Source organism: Trachemys scripta, chromosome 10 (genome assembly GCF_013100865.1).
Source record: "Trachemys scripta elegans isolate TJP31775 chromosome 10, CAS_Tse_1.0, whole genome shotgun sequence".
NCBI lineage: Eukaryota > Metazoa > Chordata > Testudines > Emydidae > Trachemys > Trachemys scripta.
The window spans coordinates 23,361,255-23,383,562 of record NC_048307.1 but is presented as its reverse complement, the minus strand read 5'-3'; the positions used below and the strand labels follow the sequence as shown (position 1 = coordinate 23,383,562).

General features: G+C 40.5%; 2 protein-coding genes across 2 annotated transcripts in view; one reads left to right on the top strand and one right to left on the bottom strand.

The window, feature by feature from the left end:
• The first annotated feature begins 625 nt into the window (after window positions 1-625).
• Window positions 626-13,078, top strand: NUBP1 (nucleotide binding protein 1). The gene is given in 8 exon segments (XM_034783672.1): window positions 626-640; window positions 1,630-1,720; window positions 4,673-4,771; window positions 4,774-4,826; window positions 9,576-9,686; window positions 11,252-11,327; window positions 12,218-12,303; window positions 12,889-13,078. Coding segments are annotated over 8 exon segments (636 nt in total). The 3' UTR covers window positions 12,994-13,078.
• Window positions 13,079-13,262: 184 nt separating this feature from the next.
• TVP23A (trans-golgi network vesicle protein 23 homolog A) overlaps window positions 13,263-22,308 on the bottom strand; it is a 28,360-nt gene continuing 19,314 nt past the window's right edge. The window contains exons 5-8 of the mRNA XM_034784634.1: window positions 21,169-21,297; window positions 19,030-19,158; window positions 18,072-18,140; window positions 13,263-13,518 (exon numbers count right to left, since the gene is read on the bottom strand). Coding sequence (XP_034640525.1) covers window positions 18,078-18,140; window positions 19,030-19,158; window positions 21,169-21,297 — 321 coding nt within the window. The 3' untranslated portion in view covers window positions 13,263-13,518; window positions 18,072-18,077. The remainder of the gene's footprint in view (window positions 13,519-18,071; window positions 18,141-19,029; window positions 19,159-21,168; window positions 21,298-22,308) is intronic.

Below are 22,308 nucleotides of genomic sequence, written 5' to 3'. Positions count from 1 at the left end.
AGGTTGTTGTCATGTGTTCTTTTAAATTATGGGGCTGTGAGAAATTAGCTAGATAGAGGAATGCTTATCTTTGTATCTGAGTGTGCTGAACATGTCTCTAGATCAGTGGTGGGCAACCCTGCAGCCTGTGCCCACTTCCCGCAGCTCCCATTGGCTGGGAATGGCGAACCGCAGCCACTGGGAGCTGCAGGTGGCCATGCAAATGTAAACAAACTGTCTGGCAGCCCACCAGCAGATTACCCTGATGGGCCCCGTACGCCCCACGTATTTTAGAATAACCTTTTTTGCTCTGAGTGTGGTGAAGAATGTAGCACAGATGAGTTCAAATTGCATTTCAGAAGCTTTGCTACATGTTAAATTCACAGAAAGGACTCCCGCAAAAGCAATTTATTTTCAAGCAATTCCCCCTGCTGCTCAGAATGGTACACAAATGGCTAATTGCTGAGAGTTGCACATATGCTTAAGACTGTTTTTGTTGTTTGTTTTAGACTATTTAAAAAGTTGTACCTCACAATGGATTGTAAATACTGCGGTGTTTAAGATCTCAATTCAAATACTGCTGGTTGAAGAGTAATAAACTCCTAATCTCTCAACTAACTTTAAGGGAATTTAGCCTTCGTTAAAAATGTCTGAGCCTGAAGTATTTTTTCATAGATCAGTGGATACACAGCAGTAGCACAAAGTTGCTCAGGATTGCACTGGCTGATTTGTGCCGATCCTGACCTGCACAGACCATCCCAAGGGGTCTGTCCCTGAGCATGAGGGGACAATTCAATTTCCATGCTTTGGCAATTCCTGCTGCAGCTACCAAGGAAGATACAAATTAACTTCCATTGAGATGGTGAATGACTGCCCATTAGAACTGAGGGTTTTTTTTTTCTTTTTTAAAAAAAGAATACAGTTTCGGGGGCCTATTCCAGAGAGAAACTAGAACTATTTTCTCCCTACCACCCAGTCTTTTCCATATACAGACGTCCTGCTTCTTAAAGACTCACTACAGGTTAAAAATCATAGTGTTACAAAAATTCCTTCTGTTACTAGCATCACAGTGGGTTATTATAACCAAATATTTTAAAATAAAGTAAAGTTTCGCTTTTTTTCAACTGTTTTCCTTTGCACTTATTTTGGTTTGGGCAGTGAAAATAGACTATTCGGTTTCATTATTTCTGGTTCTCATGCACTTATGCACAATACTTCACTTTCAGTTATAATAACATTGCAGATAATTAAATCCCAAGGGATAACAGAAGTGATGTTCTTAACAAAACACACGGAACTATTTCAGATTTTGTTCAATGCCACCACAGAAATACTTTTCTGAATCTGAGAGAGAAAGGGAAGAATTTTAGCCACATGCCTTCTCAATAGTGATTCTGTGAAGATTATTGCACTAATTGGCATTATTAGTTTGTAAAAGGCTCTTTAAAATGTAAATATAGTCAGATTACTGACTGTTGTACAGAAATCATGCAGCCTTTGACTGACTGAAAAAATGAAGTGTCCCTACTTTTCCTCCAACATCCGTTTTCTTAAACTATGTTTTGCTCCATTTAAGAACTGGTAAGGATGTTATTTTGTCAAGTAAATTTCTTTCTGGGCTATTTTAATAGTATGCTTCCTCTTTTCTAGTATATTGAAGAAAACTTAAGTGTCATGTCAGTGGGGTTCTTGCTCAATGGTCCTGATGATGCTGTTATCTGGAGAGGACCCAAAAAAGATGGTCTGTAGCTTAAGTATTTTCATTGTTGTTGATTGTTGCATCGGGGAGCATAAACTATTGCAATGTAGATAGGGCTTCCTTTCTTCCATATAAAACTTGGTTTGCTGGAAAAGCAGTTATTCTTAGCATTTCCTTTCACTATAGGATGGTTCTTATATTGAGTTAAAATATAGAGAAATTTGAGTAGAATGCTCTGTTGGAAGTATAACTTAAGGTGCAGATCTTTCTGAACAGTGACTCTGTACTGATATTGTGAGAATCCAGGATTGTTGTATCCAAAACCTTCTACATTTAAAATGATCAGCTGAAAAGATGGTGATTTCTAAGTATTAGCCTTGCAAATGATGGGATCTGAGAGTAAAACTGAATTCTTTACTTTATAGCATCACTACCAGTAATGAAACTTCTGCAGGCAAAATTATGGCTTCAGTGGTATCTTTTATCACTTGCAATAGATGGAGTTTTACAGATGTAACTGATTGGAACTTGCTAAATAATTCTGATATATATGAAGTAATAGAATCCACCTCACTCATCTGTGTTGGCTCTGCACTGTTAACAGGAGTAAAAATATATATTTGCTGAAGTCAGACACAGAGCAGGTATTTTGAGTGAGACGGTGCCATTTTACATACTCTCCTTGCGGAATAGACCCATGCTTTTAATGTTGAGTGTGGCTGCAGTCATATTTTGGGTAATTCATAGATTCACAGATTCTAGGACTGGAAGGGACCTCGAGAGGTCACTGAGTCCAGTCCCCTGTCCTCATGGCAGGACTGAACACTGTCTAGACCATCCCTGATAGACATTTATCTAACCTACTGTTAAATATCTCCAGAGATGGAGATTCCACAACCTCCCTACGCAATTTATTCCAATGTTTAACCACCCTGACAGTTAGGAACGTTTTCTTAATGTCCAACCTAAACCTCCCTTGCTGCAGTTTAAGCCCGTTGCTTCTTGTCTTATCCTTAGAGGACCTTTCCAGCAGGATTGGGAACCATTAATAACTACTCTCTGAGTATGGTTATCCAGCCAGTTATGCACCCACCTTATAGTAGCCCCATCTAAATTTATTTGCCTAGTTTATCGATAAGAATATCATGCGAGACTGTATCAAATGTTTTACTAAAGTCTAGGTATACCACATCCACCGCTTCTCCCTTATCCACAAGACTCGTTATCCTATCAAAGAAAGCTATCAGATTGGTTTGACATGATTTGTTCTTTACAAATCCATGCTGTCTATTCCCTATCACCTTACCGACTTCCAAGTGTTTGCAGATGATTTCCTTAATTACTTGCTCCATTATCTTCCCTGGCACAGAAGTTAAACTAACTGGTCTGTAGTTTTCTGGGTTGTTTTTATTTCCCTTTCTATAGATGGGTACTATATTTGCCCTTTTCCAGTCTTCTGGAATCTCTCCCGTCTCCCATGATTTTCCAAAGATAATAGCTAGAGGATCAGATACCTCCTCTATTAGCTCCTTGAGTATTCTAAGATGCATTTCATCAGGCCGTGGTGACTTGCAGGCATCTAACTTTTCTAAGTGATTTTTAACTTGTTCTTTTTTTATTTTATCTTCTAAACCTACCCCCTTCCCATTAGCTTTCACTATGTTAGGCATTCCTTCAGACTTCTCGGTGAAGACCGAAACAAAGAAGTCATTAAGCATCTCTGCCATTTTCAAATTTCCTGTTACTGTTTCTCCCCCCTCACTGAGCAGTGGGCCTACCCTGTCTTTGGTCTTCCTCTTGCTTCTAATGTATTGATAAAAATTCTTCTTGTTTCCCTTTATTCCCGTAGCTAGTTTGAGCTCATTTTGTGCCTTTGCCTTTCTAATCTTGCCCCTGCATTCCTGTGTTGTTTGCCTATATTCATCCTTTGTAATCTGTCCTAGTTTCCATTTTTTATATGACTCCTTTTTATTTTTGTGGAAGCAGAGAAAGAACTGACAGGAAGGGGATGCAATGCATGACAGTTCGTTAGCAAGAGTTAGGCTAACTGTAACCCAGATAACGCGAGATTTGTAGAAGCGAGGATTGTGTGAGGCGGGTAAGAAAGAACTGTGTAAGAAGTCATTATGACCTGGTATAGATAAGGTGTAGAAGACCTTGTGTAGATAAGGTATAGAAAATATTGTATGTTGGCAAGAATCAAAACAAGTGAAGAAATGAGATATCAAGATGGCCTATGTATAAACAAAATGCAACTGTTGCTCATTATTGTCTGTAACAAAAGGTATAAATGCTTGCTGTAATTGTTTACCTGTTGAGAGACCTGCTTAGCTCTCTCCCTCTGCGCAATTGTGAGAGTTAATAAAGCATCTGACTTGCTGTACCTAAACAAATAGTGAGAACTCTGTTTTTCTCCGACAATTTGGGGGCTCGTCTGGGATGGCAACGCCCGCAGAGGCACCGGCAGCTGCTACGGATCATGCAAGATCTCGTGGTTAAGCCAAGGTGGTCTTTTGCCACATTTTCTATCTTTCCTACCCAGCGGAATAGCTTGCTTTTGGGCCCTTAATAGTGTCCCTTTGAAAAACTGCCAACTCTCCTCAGTTGTTTTTCCCCTCAGTCTTGATTTCCATGGGACCTTACCTATCAGCTCTCTGAGCTTACCAAAATCGCCTTCCTGAAATCCACTGTCTCTGTTTTGCTGTACTCCCTTCTACCCTTCCTTAGAATTGCAAACTCTATGATTTCATGATCACTTTCACCCAAGTTGCCTTCTACTTTCAAATTCTCAAATTCTAATCTTTTAGCATAGAATAGATTCTCAAAGTGCCTTTCAGACTTTTTGAATAACAGACCAAATTCTCAATGTCTCACTCAAGCTTTTGGCTCCTTTAAGTTTACAGTGGAGAGTGAGGAAACTGTGCACACTTGCTATTTTCTAGCTTGTATGTTTCTAAATTTCAAATTTGTTATTCATCTTGCATCTGTTTTTAGGAATGATCAAACAATTTCTTTGTGATGTGCAGCGGGGTGAAATTGACTACTTTATTGTGGATACACCTCCAGGTACTTCAGATGAACATTTATCTATTGTGCATATCTAAGTTCTGCATACAAAGATGGAGCAGTTATAATCACTACCCCTCAGGTAAGAGAAGTACTGCTACAAATGTAATACCAGTTAAATCAAATCTTTGCTTTGGAACACTTATTAACTTTACAGAAATGACCATGTCAATCAACTGTAGCACAAAGGAATGTCTCTCCATGGAAGGAAATTATTTAACTCAGCCAATTGGCTTCAGAATCTTCTTCCTGCTATTTGGGACCCATGTGCAGCATGATCCATTCATCACAACCAAAGGAAGGATAAAGAAAAATAGATCTGTGACTGGGTTTTTGATTTAAAAAGGGCTAACTTAAAAAAATTAAGGAAATTAGTTAGGGAAGTGGATTGGACTGAAGAACTTGGGGATCTAAAGGTGGAGGAGACCTGGAATTACTTCAAGTCAAAGTTGCAGAAACTATCAGAAGCCTGCATTCCAGGAAAGGGGAAAAAATTCATAGGCAGGAGTTGTAGACCAAGCTGGATGAGCAAGCATCTCAGAGAGGCAATTAAGAAAAATCAGAAAGCCTACAAGGATGGAAGATGGGAGTGATCAGCAAGGAAAGCTACCTTATTGAGGTCAGAACATGTAGGGATAAAGTGAGAAAGGCCAAAAGCCATGTAGAGTTGGACCTTGCAAAGGGAATTAAAACCAAAAGTAAAAGGTTCTATAGCCATATAAATAAGAAGAAAACAAAGAAAGAAGAAGTGGGACCGCTAAACACTGAGGATGGATTTGTTTCAGAGTAGCAGCCGTGTTAGTCTGTATCCGCAAAAAGAACAGGAGTACTTGTGGCACCTTAGAGACTAACAAATTTATTAGAGCATAAGCTTTCGTGGACTACAGCCCACTTCTTCGGATGCATATAGAATGGAACATATATTGAGGAGATATATATACACACATACACATTGGTAGATGTGCAGGTGAACGAGCCCCTGATGGTATGGCTGATGTGATGTATGCCATCATGTGCCAGCAATGCCCCTCTGCCATGTACATTGGCCAAACCGGACAGTCTCTACGCAAAAGAATTAATGGACACAAATCTGACATCAGGAATCATAATACTCAAAAACCAGTGGGAGAACACTTTAACCTGTCTGGTCATTCAGTGACAGACCTGCGGGTGGCTATATTACAACAGAAAAACTTCAAAAACAGACTCCAGCGAGAGACTGCTGAGCTGGAATTGATATGCAAACTAGACACAATCAACAAAGGATTGAATAAGGACTGGGAATGGCTGAGCCATTACAAACATTGAATCTATCTCCCCTTGTAAGTATTCTCACACTTCTTATCAACCTGTCTGTACTGGGCTAGCTTGATTATCACTTCAAAAGTTTTTTTTTCTCTTACTTAATTGGCCTCTCAGAGTTGGTAAGACAACTCCCACCTGTTCATGCTCTCTGTATGTGTGTATATATATCTCCTCAATATATGTTCCATTCTATATGCATCCGAAGAAGTGGGCTGTAGTCCACGAAAGCTTATGCTCTAATAAATTTGTTAGTCTCTAAGGTGCCACGAGTACTCCTGTTCTTTTTACTGAAGATGGAGTGGAGGTTGAGGATAATCTAGGCATGACCCAATATCTAAACAAATACTTTGCCTCAGTCTTTAATGAGGAGCTTAGGGATAATGGTAGGATAACAAATGGGAATGAGGCTATGGAGGTAGATATTACCACATCCGAGGTAGAAGCCAAACTCGAACATCTTAATGGGACTAAATCGGGGGGCCCAGATAATCTTCATCCAAGAATATTAAAGGAACTGGCACATGAAATTGCAAGCCCATTAGCAAGAATTTTTAATGAATCTGTAAACTCAGGGGTTGTACCGTATGACTGGAGAATTGCTAACATAGTTCCTATCTTTAAGAAAGGGGAAAAAAGTGATCCTGGCAATTACAGGCCTGTTAGTTTGACATCTGTAGTATGCAAGGTCTTGGAAAACATTTTGAAGGAGAAAGTAGTTAAGGACATTGAGGTCAATGGTAATTGGGACAAATTACAACATGGTTTTACAAAAGGTAGATTGTGCCAAACCAATCCGATCTCCTTCTTTGAGAAGGTAACAGATTTTATAGACAAAGGAAGTGCAGTGGATCTAATTTACCTCAGTTTCAGTAAGGCATTTGATACGGTTCCACATGGGGAATTATTAGCTAAATTGGAAAAGATGGGGATCAGTATGAAAATTGAAAGGTGGATAAGGAACTGGTTAAAGGGGAGACTACAACGGGTTGTACTGAAAGGTGAACTGTCAGGCTGGAGGGAGGTTACTAGTGGAGTTCCTCAGGGATTGGATTTGGAACCAATCTTATTTAATCTTTTTATTACTGACCTTGGCACAAAAAGTGGGAATGTGCTAATAAAGTTTGTGGATGACACAAAGCTGAGAGGTATTGCCAATACAGAGAAGGACCAGGATATCAAACAGGAAGATGTGGATGACCTTGTGAACTGGAGTAATAGTAATAGGATGAAATTTAATAGTGAAAAGTGCAAGGTCATGCATGTAGGGATTAAGAACAAGAATTATTGTTATAAACTGGGGATGCATCAGTTGGAAGTAACAGAGAAGGAGAAGGACCTCGGAGTATTGGTTGATCACAGGATGACTATGAGTCGCCAATGTGATATTGCCATGAAAAAAGCTAATGCGGTCTTGGGATGCATCAGGCGAGGTATTTCCAGTAGACATAAGGAGGTGTTAGTACCGTTATACAAGGCACTGGTGAGACCTCATCTGGAATACTGTGTGCAGTTCTGGTCACCCATGTTTAAGAAGGATGAATTCAAACTGGAACAGGTACAGAGAAGGGCTACTAGGATGATCCAAGGAATGGAAAACCTGTCTTATGAAAGGAGACTCAAAGAGCTTGGCTTGTTTAGCCTAACCAAAAGAAGGCTGAGGGGAGATATTTATTCCTCTGATATATTTGTAGAGAGCAATCATACCAGGGAGGGAGAGGAATTATTTAAGCTCAGTACCAATGTGGACACAAGAACAAATAGATATAAACTGGCCATCAGAAAGTTTAGACTTGAAATTGGACGAAGGTTTCTAATCATCAGAGGAGTGAAGTTCTGGAACAGTCTTCCAAAGGGGGTAGTGGGGGCAAAAGACATATCTTGCTTCAAGACTAAGCTTGATAAGTTTATGGAGGGGATGGTATAATGGGGTAGCCTAATTTTGGCAATTAATTGGTTTTTGACTATTAGCGGTAAATATGCCCAGTGGCTTGTGATGGGATGGGATTTGAGTTACTACAGAGAATTCTTTCCTGGGTGTCTGGCTGGCAAGTCTTGCCCACATGCTCAGGGTTTAGCTGATTGCCATATTTGGGGTCAGGAAGGAATTTTCCTCCAGGGCAGATTGGCAGAGGCCCTGGGGGGTTTTCGTCTTCCTCTGCAGCGTGGGGCACAGGTCACTTGCTGGAAGAGTCTCTGCATCTTGAAGTCTTTAAACCATGATTTGAGGACTTCAATGGCTCAGACACAGGTTTGATACAGGAGTGGGTGGGTGAAATTCTGTAGCCTGCATTGTGCAGGAGGTCAGACTAGATGATCATAATGGTCCCTTCTGACCTTAAAGTCTATGATTCTATGAAATTATTGGATGCTGATCGGTAGAGATCAAATAATTTTCTCATTTAAATGACACTATGTTGAACTTGTATACAGCTCTATGGCATGTTACAGACTTCAGAGTCCTTTTTCCTTCAGGAACTTGCAATACTGTTGACTTACAGGTGGTGTTAGGAGGGAAGTAAGGAGTGATAACATTAAACAGCAGGCCAATACTAGTGATGTTGGGGTGGGGGAGAATTGTAGTGAGCTTTTTTTATTTTTATTTTTATTTTTTAAGGAAAGTAGAACCTCTATGGTTTAGTATACTTTTCCTTCTTGGGATGTGTATAATGTGTTTTGTTTTGTTTTTGTGTTTTTTGGGGAGATAGGGGGGAGGCGCTTTTTGTTTGAAGTCAGGCACCAGAGCTGAGATTAGTGGCAGAAGTCTAGCTAAATCAAAGGTACATTCTTGGTGGGTAATTTGAAGGAAGGGGAGAAGAGGCCAATTGTGCAGGAAGAGGCAGTTTTACAGGAGTAGGAGCAACAAGAAAATGTCCAGAGGCACAAGGGGCAGGAAACAAGTGGAATACTGAGTAGGGAGCAGAATGTAAATTATGTGGTAGGAGGGAGTAGAAGGAAATGAGGTCAGGCATGTGCATGAGAAGGGTGAGGATTCGGGAGTGATGTTAGAAAATTTACTTTGGAAAGAGTGAGTAAACCCGTTCCCACACATCTTCCTCAACACCTTCACCAGATTAGTTTGTTGATGTCTTTCTGTAAACTAATAGTAGATGCAAAAGTAGTATTTGCATAATCCGTTCTATTTAAAAAATACTTGTCACTGAAGATAGGACCTGATGCAGGCAATATGCATAAAGATGGTTGATCCCATGCCAGAATTGTTGGACAGATTTAAAGATGCTGGAAGCTAAGTTGGTTGAATAAGGATCTAAAAAGCTTGATAATCTTTGGTCAGTCTCAAAACAGAAGATACCTTAACTGAGTAAACCAGACAATAGGTTATATGTTTAATCTGATGGTGGAAAACATGCTCAGAATGTGAAGAGAAGTCAGCAAGAATTCAGTGAGTGCTCTTGTAACAGTAGCTTGAAAGATTTCTGGACTAGGAAAGCTTGCTTTGTAGGGGAAACTCATAGATGAAAAAAGTCCAGTACATGTGGACTGACAAAATAACACTTGCCTTTGATAGGAAATATCACTTCAAGATGTTTGAAAGGAGATCACCTTCTGTCATAAGGTGAAACTGCCAATCATAGGTGTTGTTGAAAATATGAGTGGCTTTGTATGCCCAAAATGTAAGGTAAGACTATCTAAAAATACTTTAACTCGTCTTAATATATGCACTCCAAATGTATGTATGTTTGGTGGTGACCATGAGGGAAGGGAAAGGATTTACTTATCATGCCACAAACTTGCTTGATCTCTTGAGTAAAGCCATTAATTAAAAAATCCTTTTTGGAGTAGTACCGGAAAAAATCCTGTTTCTGTTGGTGGAAACAGTATCAAGCTCCTTTATACAGGTACTGTTGTCCTTAGATAGTTACGAAACGTGCTTTCCTGAGACCAAGGACTAGTTTTGTAGCTTCTTTTAGGAGCCAGGACATTGTATAAAAATAGCAATTTTGAAATGGAGGCTTCAGCTACACAGCGGGATGTTACATGTTAGACATCTATATTTTAATGACAGACCTACTTTAAGATCTGTGTTTAACAACTCTATGTCTTAAATGCTCCTATTAAGAGGAGCCACTGGCTGGCATCTCTGAATCGATGATGTGGGATGTTACAGCTTCTGTGATGTAGGAAACTTCTGAAGTGCTGTGTTTTCAAGCACTACTGCACTCTCCTTTCTTATTTAGTTTTGCTTCTAAAAGCTTACGCAAACATTTAGATGTTTCTGCATTACTATCCATTTCCTTTAGATGTTGAACTCCTGATAACCCTAATACATAAGTGAGCTACACAGACTGCTTTTGCTTCAGAACTTTCTTGTTATTTTCAACACGTGAAAGTACAAACTGGAAGCATTGTGGAATGGGGTATAGCTACACTGTTACCTTAATCATTTTCTAAAAACATTCCCATGCCTGATTATGTTTATCATGACTGGCACATACAGAGTCTGAGGATTGGGCTTGGAAGGGAACAACATGACAAAGGACATGTTACTGACCCAGTTAGAGAAGAACTGAAGGACAGTAGTGCATTAGTCTGCATGTTTTTGGTCTTGGGAATGTGGGTCCATGGGTTTCAGGTAAGTTCCTTGGCATCAACCTATTACCCATTGGAACACATCCTCAAAGCAATATGAGTGCTTGAAAATCAGACATAATTGTCAGTCTCTGTTCAGGAGTCCCAGGTCTTGGAAAGAATTAGGTTTTTGCAGGTCAGAATTAAAGAATATTGACAGCTTTTGGCTGGCCACACTGTCTGCTTTCAAATCCCTCACTCTTGTAAATTTAAATTCTAACCCACAATTTTAAAATTAGGATTGTGTATATACCACAATAAATATCTTGGAGGAATAGTAACCTAAAGTAGACGAAAAGAGGAAAAATGTATTGGAAATGGTACTTGTGATTTATATATGCACCTAAAATGCTCTTAATGGGCAGAAATGATTTGTACGAAAGCTTAGGTCAAATGTTTTAATTGTGTAGACCTCCAATGTACTTAGTGATAGTATACCAGCAAACTACCATACACAGCCTTCAGAAGCCCACAATTTATGGTCCTGTTTTAATTGGGATTTCAATAAGTGATGTTTTGGAAAATACCACTAAACAAAGCTGAAGAAATGTCGTTCTCAAAATGATTTTTTCTGGAGTTGTCTTGTATTACTTGTCCTTTTTTTTAATATTACAGATTGAATCTCAAATCTTTCTGCCAACAACTGGAGGAACAGAGAAGATGGGCCAAAATTTAAATATTTCTCTCCTTGGTAAAGTGCTCCTAGATCCTCAAATAGGGAAGCTTGGCAAATTACATAATAATAAGCAGCAACGTGCTTGCCATTACTTTAGGGTTATTTTTGGCATATCAACTATGTGTTAGACTTATTCACTGTGATAAACACAAAATACAGTGTCCAATAGCTGATTCTTTTAGAATGAAAATTCTAGTAAATATAGTTTGTGGAACTGTGATAATATGGTTTGGTCTGAAATAAGTAAAATGATGAGAGAACTTCCTGCTTAGGTTTAAATAGTAATCATGTCAGCCTTTCACACTTATTAACATGACTAATTTAGAGTGTGCAATTTATTTGAAAAACCGCTCATTTACAAGACTAAAATCTTGTAACATCAAGTTTTGATATAGTTAAAACTAGAGCTTCTATAACAACTGAAAAAATGCTAGTTGTATGAATTTAGTTGGATTTTTTCAGTGGATAATTAGATATATTAAAAGAAAAGAGCTAGTATGTAAAGAACCAAGTTACTAGTAGATAATATACACCAATCTACACTATCGAGTGCAAAGCAAGACCATCTTGGTGCTACTCTTCCATGGAATTAAGGAACAGCATCCCATGTAGATGGAAAGATGGTATAGACAGGGCATGTGCATAGACTTCTAAATCTAGGAAAACCTAGGACCTCAATCTGAAAAACTATATTGTTCTGCTACTTAGTTCTAATAGCTATCTATAAAAAAATAGCTACCATGCTTCATTTATATGTTACTGACACAGGAAGAACATAAGTCCTTGGTTCACTGGACTGGTACAGCAATTTTGGGGAGGTAAATTTCAGGCAATTTTTGTTTGTTTGTTTGTTTGTTTTCCTGCATCACAAGGGTTTTAACTTTTTTTTTTTTTTTCTTTTTTAGAGGGAAAAGTTGTGATAAAGGCCAATCCTTTTTGTCTGAAATACCTGAGTCCCCAGCTACTTCATCTTACAGGAATATCATCCAAAGTAAGTATGTCATGTTAAAAGACTGATCTGTGAATTACTTGTCTGAGCAATTAATTTCTAAAATGTGCTATGAAAGCATCAACAGCATAATTTTGGCAGAATGTACAGTATAAGAATCATGAAATTGCACCATTTGTTATCTCTTTATTTGTCTCAGAGAATTACTTCAGCCACTTATATTAATTCTGTTAAAATGATAGCTATTTAACTCCAGGTAACTAAAATAAATGTGTCTTCTGTGGCTTATTTTGACCTTCACTGAGTTCCAGCAAATACATCATGTACTCTTACTGACAAAATAAAATAGTTTTGCTTTCTATGAACAGGCATTTCTTAAATGGAATTTGGTAGCTTACCAGTGAATGAAGTTTTGAATATGTCACTCTTACACTTCTGGAAGAGCAAATGTACAAAATGCAGAAAGTATTCAAATAGCAGAAGAAAAATGGGTCTAAAAGGCATGTTGAGATATTCTTTAAACCAAATATAAGTTGTGACTTATGCCCACAGCAGGCAATAGATCCATACAGTGATCAACAATACCTAAAATAAGTTAACTACTACCTTGTTTTTGCCTCTTTGAAGGGATTCAAGAATATTGTGGCCTACACCACTCACAAGAAAAATTATCTAACCAAGGAACGGAATAAATGTACAGTTAATTATAGGAAAGCAACTATTGTGTCCTGAATTGATAAGAAGAATGTAAAGACTTGTACTCCTTTTCTGTATTGCAAATAAATAGCTTTCAAGTTAATGTCCTTGCTTTAATTTCCTGTTCTTGTTGTGTGCAATCACCATATTATTTGAACACCAGCTAGTCCGTCTGCTGTCTCAAAGCTTTATTATAAGTTTATAGAAATAAGTCACTTACTGCATCTAGATTTCACCTCTGATGCACTATTTTGTGATACCTGAAATCTTGCATATGTCGTTAGTGAAATTAATCTCCAAAGATGTTCACATATAGACTTTATTCAGAAACTCTTATACATTAAATACATATTTTCATTGGAACATTTACCTGAGTCTCTTTTTTTAAATATTAGTACTTTCAAGCCTTCTTCATTTGAGGATTAATTGTAGTGTGCATTTCCATGCTGTGTTTCATTGGATAAGATCACTTGGACATCTTTTTCTTTGATTAGTAGAGTTCCATATTTAGAGTGCAGTCACTTAAATTTAGGATTGTCTCCTCTTTTGTGATCAGAGTGTCTGGGAAAAGAAAAATAACTTTCAGCCTAGTAGGAACAAATTAATACCTTTTTTTTACTTAGACAAGTTAACATTAGTTTCCTTGTTTATAATACAAGAAATTAGAGGGTAAATGTCAAGGGAAAATTAACTGCATTTGTTTTCAAATTTAAATCAATATAAACTTGACTGTGTGGTTGCATAACAGAATGAGTTGACTTGAGGGAGCTTCCTGCCTACTTGATTTATAGCAAGGAAATAAGTCAGTGTTCAGGCTTTAATTTATTTGTAGGAGTTTAATTCACTAGGTAATAAAGTGCTGTGTTGCCAGACATCTCTCTCAAATGTGCCTTTCCTCTGCTCTCCTCATCCAGAAGAAGAAAGAGGAGCGTCCATGTACCAGCAATGGAGATACAGGTGAGCAACCGTTTTCATGTTCTCTCCACAGGTACTAATGCGGAGAGTGGAGTAGATGATACATCTGAGGGAAGGGAGCAGAAGGAGACTCCATCGATTGGAAGGCATGAAATGCACTGTCCTAGGGATGGGGGTTTCACGACCACCACTCCCAAGAGAAGGAGGAGGGTGGTGGTGGTCGGGGACTCCCTCCTCAGGGGGACTGAGTCATCTATCTGCCGCCCTGACCAAGAAAACCGAGAGGTCTGCTGCTTGCCAGGAGCTAGGATTCACGATGTGATGGAGAGACTGCCAAGACTCATCAAGCCCTCGTATCGCTACCCCTTCCTGCTTCTCCATGTGGGCACCAATGATACTGCCAAGAATGACCTTGAGCAGATCACTGCAGACTACGTGGCTCTGGGAAGAAGGATAAAGGACTTCGAGGCACAAGTGGTGTTCTCGTCCATCCTCCCTGTGCAGGAAAAAGGCCTGGGTAGAAACAGTCGAATTGTGGAAGTCAACGAATGGCTACGCAGGTGGTGTTGGAGAGAAGGCTTCAGATTCTTCGACCATGGGATGGTGTTTCTAGAGGGAGGAGTGCTAGGCAGAGACGGGCTCCACCTAACGAAGAGAGGGAAGAACATCTTCGCAAGCAGGCTGGCTAACCTAGTGAGGAGAGCTTTAAACTAGGTTCACCGGGGGAAGGAGACCAAAGCCCTGAGGTAAGTGGGAAAATGGGATACTGGGAGGAAGCACGAGCAGGAGAGTGCAAGAGGGGAGGACTCTTGTCTCAGACTGAGAAAGCAGGACAATCAGCGAGTTATCTTAAGTGCCTATACACAAATGCAAGAAGCCTGGGAAACAAGCAGGGAGAACTGGAAGTCCTGGCACAGTCAAGGAAATATGAAGTCATTGGAATAACAGAAACTTGGTGGGATAACTCACATGACCGGAGTACTGTCATGGATGGATATAAACTGTTCAGGAAGGACAGGCAGGGCAGAAAAGGTGGGGGAGTTGCATTGTATGTAAGAGAGGAGTATGACTGCTCAGAGCTCCGGTATGAAACTGCAGAAAAACTGAGAGTCTCTGGATTAAGTTTAGAAGTGTGAGCAACAAAGGTGATGTCGTGGTGGGAGTCTGCTATAGACCACCAGACCAGGGGGATGAGGCGGACGAGGCTTTCTTCCGGCAACCAGCAGAAGTTACTAGATCGCAGGCCCTGGTTCTCATGGGAGACTTTAATCACCCTGATATCTGCTGGGAGAGCAATACAGTGGTGCACAGACAATCCAGGAAGTTTTTGGAAAGTGTAGGGGACAATTTCCTGGTGCAAGTGCTGGAGGAACCAACTAGGGGCAGAGCTCTTCTAGACCTACTGCTCACAAACCGGGAAGAATTAGTAGGGGAAGCAAAAGTGGATGGGAACCTGGGAGGCAGTGACCATGAGATGGTAGAGTTCAGGATCCTGACGCAAGGAAGAAAGGAGAGCAGCAGAATACGGACCCTGAACTTCAGAAAAGCAGACTTTGACTCCCTCAGGGAACTGATGGGCAGGATCCCCTGGGAGAATAACATGAGGGGGAAAGGAGTCCAGGAGAGCTGGCTGTATTTTAAAGAATCCTTATTGAGGTTGCAGGAAAAAAACATCCCGATGTGTAGAAAGAATAGTAAATATGGTAGGCGACCAGCTTGGCTAAACTGTGAAATCCTTGCTAATCTTAAATGCAAAAAAGAAGCTTACAAGGAGTGGAAGATTGGACAAATGACCAGGGAGGAGTATAAAAATATTGCTCAGGCATGCAGGAATGAAATCAGGAAGGCCAAATCACACTTGGAGTTGCAGCTAGCAAGAGATATTAAGAGTAACAAGAAGGGTTTCTTCAGGTATGTTAGCAACAAGAAGAAAGTCAAGGAATGTGTGGGCCCCTTACTGAATGAGGAAGGCAACCTAGTGACAGAGGATGTGGAAAAAGCTAATGTACTCAATGCTTTTTTTGCCTCTGTCTTCACGAACAAGGTCAGCTCCCAGACTGCTGCTCTGGGCAGCACAGCCCTCTGTGGAGAAAGAAGTGGTTCGGGACTATTTAGAAAAACTGGACGAGCACAAGTCCATGGGGCCAGATGCGCTGCATCCGAGGGTGCTAAAGGAGTTGGCAGAGGTGATTGCAGAGCCACTGGCCATTATCTTTGAAAACTCATGGCGATCGAGGGAGGTCCTGGATGACTGGAAAAAGGCTAATGTAGTGCCCATCTTTAAAAAAGGGAAGAAGGAGGATCCGGGGAACTACAGGCCAGTCAGCCTCACCTCAGTCCCTGGAAAAATCATGGAGCAGATCCTCAAGGAATCAATTCTGATGCACTTAGAGGAGAGGAAAGTGATCAGGAACAGTCAGCATGGATTCACCAAGGCAAGTCATGCCTGACTAACCTAATTGCCTTCTATGAGGAGATAACTGGGTCTGTGGATGAGGGGAAAGCAGTGGATGTGTTATTCCTTGACTTTAGCAAAGCTTTTGATATGGTCTCCCACAGTATTCTTGCCAGCAAGTTAAAGAAGTCTGGGCTGGATGAATGGACTATAAGGTGGATAGAAAGCTGACTAGATTGTCGGGCTCAACAGGTAGTGATCAACGGCTCCATGTCTAGTTGGCAGCCGGTTTCAAGCAGAGTGCCCCAAGGATCAGTCCTGGGGCCCGCTTTGTTCAATATCTTCATTAATGATCTGGAGGATGGCGTGGACTGCACTCTCAGCAAGTTTGCAGATGACACTAAACTTGGAGGAGTGGTAGATACACTGGAGGGTAGGGATAGGATACAGAGGGACCTAGACAAATTAGAGGATTGGGCCAAAAGAAACCTGATGAGGTTCAACAAGGACAAGTGCAAAGTCCTGCACTTAGGATGGAAGAATCCCATTCACTGTTACAGACTAGGGACCGAGTGGCTAGGCAGCAGTTCTGCAGAAAAGGACCTAGGGGTACAGTGGACAAGAAGCTGGATATGAGTCAACAGTGTGCCCTTGTTGCCAAGAAGGCTAATGGCATTTTGGGCTGTATAAGTGGGGGCATTGCCAGCAGATCGAGGGACGTGATCGTTCCCCTCTATTCGACATTGTTGAGGTCTCACCTGGAGTACTGTGTCCAGTTTTGGGCCCCAGACTACAAGAAGGATGTGGAGAAATTGGAAAGATTCCAGTGGAGGGCAACAAAAATTATTAGGTGGCTGGAGCACATGACTTATGAAGAGAGGCTGAGGGAACTAGGATTGTTTAGTTTGCAGAAGAGAAGAATGAGGGGGGATTTGATAGCTACTTTCAACTACCTGAAAGAGGGTTCCAAAGAGGATGGACCTAGACTGTTCTTAGTGGTACCAGATGACAGAACAAGGCGTAATGGTCTTAAATTGCAGTGCGGGAGGTTACGGTTGGATATTAGGAAAAACTTTTTCACTAGGAGGGTGGTGAAGCACTGGAATGGGTTACCTAGGGAGGTGGTGGAATCTCCTTCCTTAGAGGTTTTAAAGGTCAGGCTTGACAAAGTCCTGGCTGGGATGATTTAGTTGGGAATTGGTCCTGCTTTGAGCAGGGGGTTGGACTAGATGAAGTCCCTTCCAACCCTGATATTCTATGATCCCAATCTCCGATTCCAGACCTCCCTCCTTTATGCCAGAAATAAGCCCAAACTCTGAGAAATGAGTAGCACATACTGTAGGAAAACTGCAGTTGTCTTTTTTATTACACTTCTGAAATTATGCTGCCTGATCTATATAGTATGAATATCACAGAACTGAGTATTAGAAACACCCAGAGATCAGAAATCCTCTGGAGAATTCCCAATCTCTATCTTAATGTTTAAAATGACCCCAATCATTAACAAACAAACTCTGTATTAACTTCTCAAACAGAAGCAAGAAATTATTTGCATGGTAGGATACTTTGGCCTGTTTTAAGTAAAAATTGAAATTTTCCTTCCTGAATACATTGCCTTTTTATCTTAAGGTGTTAGCTTATAACTGCAACAAAGGAACTCTGTCACTAAAAATCTGAGTTTGACATGTTTTGATCAAGCAATTCTTTATTCTTGTTCAGACAGGGTTCATGCTCTAGAATAGTGTTACTTAATAGATGTTGCCTTATTGCTTATCCATTTTTCCAATATCAGTCCTCAACTTACAGTCACCTAGTGGTTATGTATTTCCATATCCTTCAGGACATCCATACCCTGAATTTCTTCTTGTCTCTCCTGTAGAATGAACACATGAAATCCAAAGATGATGTTCTACTAACCTAACGCTGCTCCAGCATTAGTATCTAGAACATCTACTGCAATCATTCCTCAATCATTTTTGCTGCCACCTCTAATGTACTTTACAAAATCTTAATCTTAACTATTCCAAGGAGGTAATACATCAGCACAGAATGGGTTTTTTATAAAACACATTGTCTAATTGTCTTATACCTCAGGCATGCACACAAGACAATTTAGAAAAGTTACATGGTCACTTTTTCCACAATGTAGGGGGAAAATGGTGCTTATTTTCTTAAGCCACTCAATTCTGCATCTTTTGGAAAACTAGAAATTGATTTGTTGGTCTTTGCCATCCACATCCATAAAAGAAAAGAGTGTAGTAGCAGCAGCAAGATATTTTTTTGTACCATACCCCAAACCATGAACAGAACTCGAACAAATACCAGGACAATTTTATAGGCCCTTTTTACAGGCCACTTTTCAAGGAAAACCTTCATTTATTGCAAAGCAGTCCTTGTCAATGGGTCCTTTTGGCTTCTCAGGTCACACTTACTCTTTTGCAGTGCAGCAGTTAGACCGTACAATTCCCAAACTGGTTTTTCAGATTAAACATTAACTTTGCATTTCAGAAAGAGAGACCACTAGCTTGAGACTTTAAAAGTGTTGACAGACTTTTGCGCTGATATTATTCGTGCACAGGAAATCTGTAGGTCCACTTAGATGTATATGTGATGAACACAACTCACTATAAAGCACAACCTGGCATTCCTCAATCATGTCTATCAAAGTGTAAATCAGCATAATGCCTCATTCCTTAAAAGCTGCTATGGAAAACACATACATGATGAGACTATTGAGAATAATAACTAAGCTTAATACTTACCCTCTGAAACATCTGCTGTGACAAAAACCTCGAAGTTACTTTGCTGATGCTTTTTTTCCCTCCTAATTTACAGTGGATGTATCCATATAAGTTAGCAGCTTGAAGGGAGATTCCAGCTATCACAAGAGCCTGCAGAAGTTGGCCCAATAAAAGGTATTACCTCACCCAACTTGTCTCTCTAAGAGGCTATAGACAATCAACAACTTAGTATGGACAAAATGATAATGATGATTAATGTAAGTAATATCAAAAGGAATTTACCTTCAAATAATAAAGCTTGCATTTTAGGAAGCTTAAATAACCAGTAACACCTCTCCCTAGCCACTGACAGATTAGCCTTTTTTTTTTGGGGGGGGGGGGGGGGAGGAGGAGGAAGTCTCACTTTACATTTCAAGGATGGAAATCAGTTCCCCGCCTCCCAGCTCTGGTCTCACTCCTTCCAGCTTGACCCATTTTGTCAGTGCTTTAAATCTACATACAGTCATGTTCCCTTCATTTTAAGACATTCATAGCCAAATTCTCACTACCAGCTATTTACAAGACCTTTAATATATTTAACCTTGAATGCCACTACCCCTTTACCTACAAAGGAAGTTCTATAATAATTTGCAAATTTATGAAAGACTTAAGAGTACAGTTTAGAAGATATGCCAACATTTGCAGAAAGCATAATTTTAGTACCACAAAACGATTTGGTAAACATTTTCTAATAGGTCACCTTCAGCAGCTTTCAGAATCACAGAAATGTAGGACTGCTGGAGGGACCTCGAGAGTTTATCAAATCCAGCCCCCTGCGATAAGACACAACCAACTATATCTAGACTATCCCTGACAGATGCTTGTCTAACCTGTTCTTAAAAACCTTGAATGATGGGGATTGCCAACCTCTTGGCAGAGTTTAACTATCCCTATAATCCAAGCTTTTTTCCTAATATCTAACCTAAATCTCTCTTGCTGCAGATTAAGCCCATTATTTCTTGTCCTACCTTCAGTGGCCATGGAGAACAATTGATCACTGTCCTCTTTATAACAGCCCTTAACAAATCTGAAGACATAACAGGTTCCCCCCTCTGTTGTCTTCTCTCAAGACTAAACGTGCCCGTTTTTTTAACCATTCCTCAGTGGTCAGGTTTTCTAAACAATTTAGAAAAGTTACATGGTTACTTTTTCCGCAATGTATGGAAAAAATAGTGCTTATTTTGTGATTGAACGGTGACAGCCACAAAAATGATAAAACCTCTCCTCTGGATTCTCTCCAGTTTGTCCAAGCCTTTCCTAAAGTGTGGCGCCCAGTACTGGCTGAGGCCTCACCAGTGCCAAATAGAGTGGGGCAATTGCCTCCTGTGTCTTATATATGACACTCCTGTTAATGCACCCCAGAATATTAATCTTTTTCGCAACTGCATTACACTGTCAATTCATATTCAACATGTGATCCACTATAACACCCAGATCCTTCTCACCAGTACTACAGCCTAGCCAGTTATTCCCCATTTTGTAGCTGTGAATTTGATTTTTCCTTCCTAAGTATAGTACTTTGCACTTCTCCATCTAGCTGTCTAATGAACTTAAGAAAATTAATATTATTGGTCGTACTCTCTTCCAAAGAAAGTACCAGACATTTTCTAGAAAACAGAATCTTATTTTGGAACCAGTAATGGTAACTGAAGTTTAAAAGGCCTCATTTCAAGCATATGTTATACACCAATGGTGGGCAACCTGCGGGCCGCATGCGGCCCATCAGGGTAATCTGATTGCAGGCCATGAGACATTTTGCTGACATTGACTGTCTGCAGGCACAGTATCCCGCAGCTCCCAGTGGCCGCAGTTCGCCATTCCCAGCCCCTGCGGCCCGCCGCTTCCTGCAGCTCCCATTGGCCGGGAACAGCGAACCGCGGCCACTGGGAGCTGCGGGAGGCCCTGACTGTAGACGGTCAATGTCAGCAAAATGTCTCACGGTTTGAAAACAGAAGCCTGCTCTACAACTTCTTGAAGCTATCATTTTAATCTTCTAACTTAAATTCTTACTTTCTATGGAATCTAACTTTAAACTATATTTTTAATATACTGGTTTTTCTGCTCCTTTCCCCTTCACTGCACTTATCACCCACAGCTCATATGGAGTTACCCCATGCTTACCAGCCATTTCAACTTCAAGGAAAACAAAGTGCTAAAAAAGAACACTGTCCAAATAACTGGACAGATAATCAGTCCAAGCCAAAAGATTCGAGCTTCAACTTCGGTTGAGGCAGCTATGCTTGTAGATACCTAGAAAGAAAAACATTTAGTTTTAGTTACCAAAACACCCTTACAAGAGTTAAGGACTGAGGCATTTCTTTCACAGATAATTTATATGCATTTATATGTTCCTGTTGTGTTTTATATAATATCAGCTGTAGCTACTTGAAATAAATTATTTCCTATTGCCTGGCTGTATGCTTCCTTAGATTGGCATTCAGTTAACTGAAATCATTGCAGCATGGGAGAACAAAATACAGCTTCTAAATACTGTATTAATTTTATTTACACAGACAAAAATTGGTCATGCCCTGAACTCTACTTAGTACCATAGGTATGCTGGGTAACTAGTTGAACCACCAAGCATTTTAGACATTTATATTCTGCATGAAACAGCCATTAAAATTCAAGTTTATCTTCAACAATATGAAAAGAAACATACTAAGTGGTAGAACTCAGTTGATTTTATTTAAATGCTACAAAATTATGAAGTACCCTAGAATGAGTATGTCCAGCACACTACACTGTTTAACAGGCAGAATAATAATGTTTTAGGAGCAAATTGTGAACCAAACCGCCACTTAATTCTCAAAAATCAATGTGTCATTTTGGCTCATATTTAATCTCACCTTGGATTTTGGAAAAACTAGGAGCACAGATCAGTCTACTCCAGTGCTCACCAACCGGTTGATCCTAGAGTCTCTCCCAGTCAATCGCGATCTCTGGGGGGGCAGTGGGGTTGCTGCTAAGGCAGGCTCTCTGCCTGCCCCGTCCCCACACCATTCCTGGAAGCTGCCAGCATGGCCCCAAGGGGGGGCAGGGGTCTCTGCATGCTGCTCCTGCATGCAAGCACTGCCCCCGCAGCTCCTATTGGCCACAGTTCCCCGTTCCTGGCCAATGGGAGCTGTGGGGGCGGTGCCTGCAGAGAGGGGCAGCGTGCGGAGCTACATGCCCCCCGCTCATTCCAGGGGTGCATTGGCCCCTTCCGGGAGCGGTGTGGGGTCGGGACAGGCAGGGAGCCTACCTTAGCCTCACTGTGCC